General features: G+C 35.4%; 1 protein-coding gene across 7 annotated transcripts in view; it reads right to left on the reverse strand.

Annotated features, from left to right (window-relative positions):
• The window catches only part of Elf2 (E74 like ETS transcription factor 2), a 67,818-nt gene extending 65,181 nt beyond the window's left edge, over nucleotides 1-2,637 (reverse strand). For all 7 annotated transcript variants that reach the window (XM_048812077.1, XM_048812075.1, XM_048812074.1 and 4 more), the window contains exons 1-2: nucleotides 2,545-2,637; nucleotides 812-1,050 (exon numbers count right to left, since the gene is read on the reverse strand). Coding sequence is in view for 4 of the 7 variants with exons in the window: in XM_048812071.1 (XP_048668028.1) it covers nucleotides 812-883 (72 nt within the window). In the remaining 3 variants the exon portion in view is untranslated. The remainder of the gene's footprint in view (nucleotides 1-811; nucleotides 1,051-2,544) is intronic.
• Between the last annotated feature and the right edge of the window lie 4,008 nt (nucleotides 2,638-6,645).

A 6,645-nucleotide genomic window follows, 5' to 3' on the forward strand; every position in this document is an offset into this window, starting at 1 on the left:
CATCTTTTTTTTTTTTTTTTTTTTGGTGGTGCTGGGGATTGAACCCAAGGCCTCATGCATGCTAGGCAAGCACTCTACCAACTGAGCTACATGCCCAGACCATAACTCACATCTTTTTATTCTTCAATATTCTCAATGACAAGAAAATGACCAAATGTGCTAATGATTCAAAACCTGAATTTATTTTTTGATTTAATTATCTAAATTCATAAATGCATATATTAGATTAAAATATGATTGATCGCCACATTGATTTAGAATAATCAAGAAACAAAGATGGTAAATTTTTAAAACAGGTATAAAATTTTAACTTAAGAAGAATCTAATTGGGGCTGTGACTCAGTGGTAGAGTGCTTGCCTGGTATGTGTAAGGCACTAGGTTCGATTCTCAGCACCACATATAAATAAATAATAAAAATAAAGGTCTATCAACAACTAAAAATAATATTTTAAAAAAAGATGAATCTAATTTAGGTATTTAGGTACAGTATATTTCTATATGCTCTATAATCCAAAATAATCAATTTTATTTAGAATTTAAATTTATCTCTCAATGAATACTATAATGTTCTATTTTTTAATTCCTTCAAGCTCATTTTAACATATGCATGTTCCAAATATTCAAGTCAGCCTTGCAGCACCTTCTTCAACTTCTATTACTTAAATTATATGAGGATACATGACATGCACATATGCAATTTCATGCATTGTACATTACTACCCTCAAATACCTGTTTTCAATTAATTTCAAAATTAGTTCATACAATAATTTCTATGAACAAAATAGAAATGTAAAACATCGATGCCTAACCTCTTGATTCTCTACTCCATTGCTGGAAAGCTCCAAAACAGAACCTCCATTGTCAACCACTGCTGATGTCATTGTTTACTCCCTGAGGAAGCTTCAACTTCTATGAATCAATGCAATTATAGGTTCACAGATGATTGCCAATGTTATAAGTTTGCATTATCATATTTTAAAAGTCAATAGAGATGGAGTAGAGTAGTTATCCAGAAATCCAGTCTTCTAAAGATGATTAACCAGAGAGCCTAAAAAAAGGAAGAATTTGAAAGTTATAAAAAATACACAGGAAAGATATAAAGTATAATTTAGTTTGCAATTCAATTTCTAACACTGGTTTAACTAAGAAAAAGAGGACAGGCTTCTACATCTCTGTCAATAGAGGGCACTAATGAGCATTCTACATCTTAAGAGTTTAAATTCAAGTTCATGAACTCGCTGAATAAATTTTTACGAAGCTATTGTATACAGATGATATGGTTATACACTTCAGGAGATAAAATGTTACATCTTTCTCCCTTTACAAGATGTAATTTTATTACATCTTAATTAAATTTTTAAAAATATTTTATGCATTGAATATATAAAATGTGCTGGACTGAGACTATTTCTAAAACTTTTTACCTATTTAACAAATTAAAATGTTAGTTTTAAAATATGCATTCTGTCCTTTGGCTCACTTGGTTTGTTTGTTTGAATAACATAATTAGAACTGTTTTTTGCTTATAGCAGCACTCTCATTTAGTATTCACACTGCATACACTACAGAATTCTAAGAGTAATTTGAGTTTCTTATACTTTCAAATAAAGTAATTTAAAAATAAAATAGTGAAACCAAGCTGGGCATGGTGGCACACGCCTGTAATCACAGAGGCTTGGGAGGCTGAGGCAGGAGGATCGAGAGTAATCACAGAGGCTTGAGAGGCTGAGGCAGGAGATCAAGAATTCAAAGCCAGCCTCACCAAAAGTGAGGCGCTAAGCAACTCAGTGAGATCCTGTCTTTAAATAAAATAAAAAATAGGGCTGGGTATGTGGCTCAGTGGTCGGAGTCCTCCAGGTTCAATCTCTGGTACCCCCCGCCAAAAAAGGGAAAACATTTGGAATGCCTTTGTTATTATTTTATTATTTTTTGGGGGGGTAATGTTTTGCTAACAGTTAAAAGTAAAACATAACAAATTGTTTCAAGCAACCTTTTATCAAACCTCTTAAGCTTTTTTCCTCTTGCAGAAATAAATGTTCGTGTGTATCATCTGCAATTATTCAACAAACTATTCCTAAGTTACTCTTATTTGATTTTGTATATATTAAGCTTTTCATACAGAAAAAACAGTCCAAACAGAATATGTCAAAATTAAAGAATGTAGAAAAAAACAAGCATATTAAGATGGAAAAGAATATATATTCCTAATAAATATTATGCCTTTACATGAAACTTGACTACTGCATCATATATATGTAAATAAACTGATAAAGAATTTCCATAAACTTTTACAATAAAATTAAATATCTGAAAAAAAAGAAGAAATTTCATCTCACTACCTCAGAATGATTCAATACCATCAGACTTCTTTTTTAATCTCACAAACAAAATGAAACAGGAAGTTTTCTTATATCTTAAGAAAATCTAAATAAATTCCAGTCCCATCATACTGACATTTATTGTTGTTATATAAGGTAATGACTATTTCAAAATCTGTTTTCTTAAATATATACATAGTAATAGTAAAAATAAAATTACTTACAATTCAAATATTAAGTAGTCTAAGCATCCTTCACTATTTTCACAACTTGGCAAGAGCTAAAACCTGAACCAGCAGTTCTTTGAACTACTAGTGGGAGGGGGAAAAAAGAGAGTATTAATATAATCCTACCAAAAAATATTTTGCCCAAATAAGTATGATTTAGATAGTAAAAATTTATTAAAACAAATCATATCCAAAGTTTGGTGACAGACATTTATTTGAACATGATAAAAAAATTATTTCTAGGTTAAGTAGAATCAAAATTTTCTATCAAATTTAAAATTTTAAGTCACCACTAAATAGCAAGTGATTAAGGACACACCCAACATACATGTAAGCCCACACCCCATATTATGAGCTACATTTCAATCAACAGCAGGATTTCAATAATGGCTGTAAGCATAACTCCTGCTGCTTAGGAACATGAAATCCAACTTTAAATAAAGAAAACAAGCTCCTAAACCCAATATGAATGATATACCACCATCACTTAAGTCATCTTCCTGCAACCTAACTCCCCAGACTTAGCAACAATAACCATCTAAACACCTACCTCCTCAAACACCCCCTCCTTTCCGTTAATCTATGCAGTGAATCTTGAGCCTTGCCCCATCAATTATTCCCTTTTCCCTTAGCCTCTAACTTAACACTGCCTCCTTTTGTTCAACATATTTATTTTAAAAGACCCCCTCATTTTTAAAATAGAAAAGTCCTCTTTGAATATCCTGCCTACCACTCCAACTACTGCTCTAGTTTTCTTCCATCCTCAGATAAAGTCCTAGAAAGAAATCAGCTTTTTGCATTCTAACCCCAGTCAACTGAACTTTTTACTCAATTCTGCTTTTCTAGTCCAATGGAAACATTTTTTCATAAGACTTGATGCCTATGAAGCATTTGACACTGTTTATCTTTCCCTCCTTAAAACTTTTATCTTGAACTTGCTTTTTCCTTTCTGCTCCTTTTCATTTTCTTTTGTAGGCCCAATCCTGCTTTTTAAGGGCTTGGGGCAAAAGTATAAATGGAATCCTATATTCCATGTCTAAATATTTTAAAGTTATAGGTCAAGTTAAAAAGCTGCTAAATTATTATTCTTTCCTTCTATCTTGACAAACATATTCTATAACAACGTGAATGACCAAGTTCTGATTTTGAATTCTCAGACTCCCTCAAGTTCTGTAGGGGCCTGGGAAGTCATAATGACTCCCCTGGCCTGCAGCCTTCCCTGTCCCTTTTCACTTCCACCTTCAGTTCTACTCCATACCGGGGGCCTTAGATGCAAGCATGTGGTTATCCCAGCCCCACATGTCCAAGGTTTCGGTCACAGGCCTGCAAACAGCTGCTCCTTAGCCATCCCTTAGACCTAGAGAAGACCATACACACTGTGTGGTTCAGTTGACAGAGGAGAGAATTAGGGAAGGTACCTATGAAGGAATACTAAGAAGAGAATTCTGGAATCCAAATAATTAAAAATTTGACCAAGAAAGAGACCAGATAAGACTAGTCCCTTGACTCCTCAACATCTTAAGGCTATGGTGAGGTACGTAACTGGAGGAAGACCTGCTAAGGATCTCTAAACAACAGAGTTCCCACATGCTAAGTCTAAGGACAGTGCTGCTCCCTGGTCAACCGTTACATGTGGGTGTTTCCAGAATCCCATCCCTTGTTCTTTTATCTTCTGATTCCTTATACCCTTTTTTCCCCCCTTCTTTTTGGAGGGGTGGGTGTAACCAGGGATAGGAACCCAGGGATGTTTTACCTTGGGCTAAAAACAGCCATACCTCACCTCTTTTTGAGACAACTAAGTTGCTAAGGGCCTCATAAAGTTGCTGAGGCTGGCTTTGAACCTGTAATCCTCCTGCCTCAGCATACTGAGCTACTAGGTAAAGACTTGCACCACCACACCTGGCTCTTTTTTTTTTTTTTTTTTTTTTAATTCTTTTTAGTTATGATACAACACCAGGATACACCTTGACATAATTACGATAGCCTGGAACTTAATGTGCTATTCCACACTTCCCCACCTCAGCTCCCCTCCTTCTACTTCACTGATCCCTCTTCAACCACTTACAGTTTATTTTTAATTAGTGTCCTATGGATATACCTGATGCAAGGATCCACTATGCCACAACCATGCATGCACATACAAAAAGCTCTGTTCTTCTCCGTTCCTTCCCCTTCTTCTTCCTCAATCTCCATTGTCTACTCTACTGATCATTCCTCTATTTTAATGAAATTCCCTCTCCCCTCTTTTTTATTTCCTCTCTCTTTTTTTAAATTCTCCTACCCCACCCCTTATCTTGGATTAGTTTCTGCATATCAGAGAAAACATTGGACCTTTGACTTTTGGGGACTGCCTTATTTCACTTGGCATGATAGCCTCCAGTTCCATACATTCACTTGCAAATGCCATAACGGCATTCTTTATGACTGTGACTCCTTACACTCCTAAGATATAACATATATTTCTATGACTTCACTCAAATCTCTCTTCCAGTCTAAACCATTCCCATGGGCTCTAATTTGTCCACTAGGAAATTTCTCATCTCTATTACTTTGTGAAATTAGACTGAGTATAAATAAATATTAAGCATCTATTCCAGGATAATCAAACACTCTACTCATTAATTCAGTTTTTTAACAAATAATAACTAAGCAATATCAGAAGCTAGGACAATTTTAGTTGCCAGGGGTACAGCAACAAATAAAGGAAAAAAAACCCTCTCCTTATGGATCTTACATTTCAGTTAGAGGAGAGAAAATAAGCAAAATATGTACAGTTCATAGATGGTGATAAAAGTTAAAGAACTAAATGAACCACAAGGACAGGAAACATTCAACAGGGAGAAAGTCTGCCATTTCAAATTCAGTGGCCAGAGAAAGACTTCCTAAAAATGTAACACATAAGTAAAACCTGAGTTCAGAGTTATCACATTAGTAGATTCAACTATCCGTTTTTCAAAAGGCACAAAAAGAAACAGGAAAACTTGGCCCATTCAAAGAGACAAACATAAAATCAGCAGAAACTGTCCCTGAAAAAAACACCTGATGAATGATCAACTAGACAAAGACTTTAAAGCAACTGTCTTTAAAATTCTCAAAGAACTAAAAGAGGATGTGGAGCCTATAATCCCAGTGGCTCAGAAGCTGAGGCAGGAGTACCCCAAGTTTAAAGCCAGTCTCATCAATTTAGTGAGGCTCTAAGGAACTCAGCCAGACCCTGTCTCCAATAAAATATAAGAAAGGACTGGGAATGTAGCTCAATGATTAAGCACCCCTAAGTTCAATCTCTAGTACCATAAATAAATAAATAAGAAAAAGGGCTGGGGGTGTGGTTCATTGGATAAGCACCCTTGGGTTAAATCCCCAATATAAAAAAAAAAATTAAATTAAATTGAAAAAGAAGATGTGGAGAAAGTCAAGAAAATTACATATGAAAGGGGGTAAATATGAGTAGAGAAAAACAAAACTAAACAGAAATCAAATGTAAATTCTGGAGCTAAAATGCATAACCGAAATGAGAAATTCACTAGAGCAATCCAAAGAAAGATTTGAGCAGGCAGAAGAGTCACAGAATTTGAAGACAAGAAACTGGGTGTTATTGAGTCTGAAGAATAGAAACAAAGAAGAAGAAAAGTGACCAGAGTTTAGGGGACCTGCAGAATACCATCAAGTGGATCAACATATATATGTCCTGTGAGTCCCAGCAGGAGAAATGGGAAAGAGTCAGAGAGAATATTTGATGAAATAATGCTGAAAACGTCCCAAATGTACCAGGCATGGAGGCACATGCCTGTTATCCCAGCGGTTCAAGAGGCAGAGGCAGGAGGATCACAAGTTCAAAGCCAGCCTCAGCAAAAGCAAGGTGCTATGGCTGGGGCTCAGTGGTAGAGCACCTACCTTGCACATGTGAGGTACTGGGTTCAATCTTCAGCACCACATAAAGATATAGTTAAAAAAACAAAACAAGATGCTAAGCAACTCAGTGAGACTGTCTCTAAATAAAATATAAATTACGCTGGGGATGTGGTTCAGCAGTCAAGTGTCCCTGAGCTTAATCCCCTGTACCCCCCCCCCAAAAAAAAAAAAACAAAACAAAAATTA

This window comes from Marmota marmota, unplaced genomic scaffold (assembly GCF_001458135.2).
Source record: "Marmota marmota marmota unplaced genomic scaffold, marMar, whole genome shotgun sequence".
Lineage (NCBI taxonomy): Eukaryota > Metazoa > Chordata > Mammalia > Rodentia > Sciuridae > Marmota > Marmota marmota.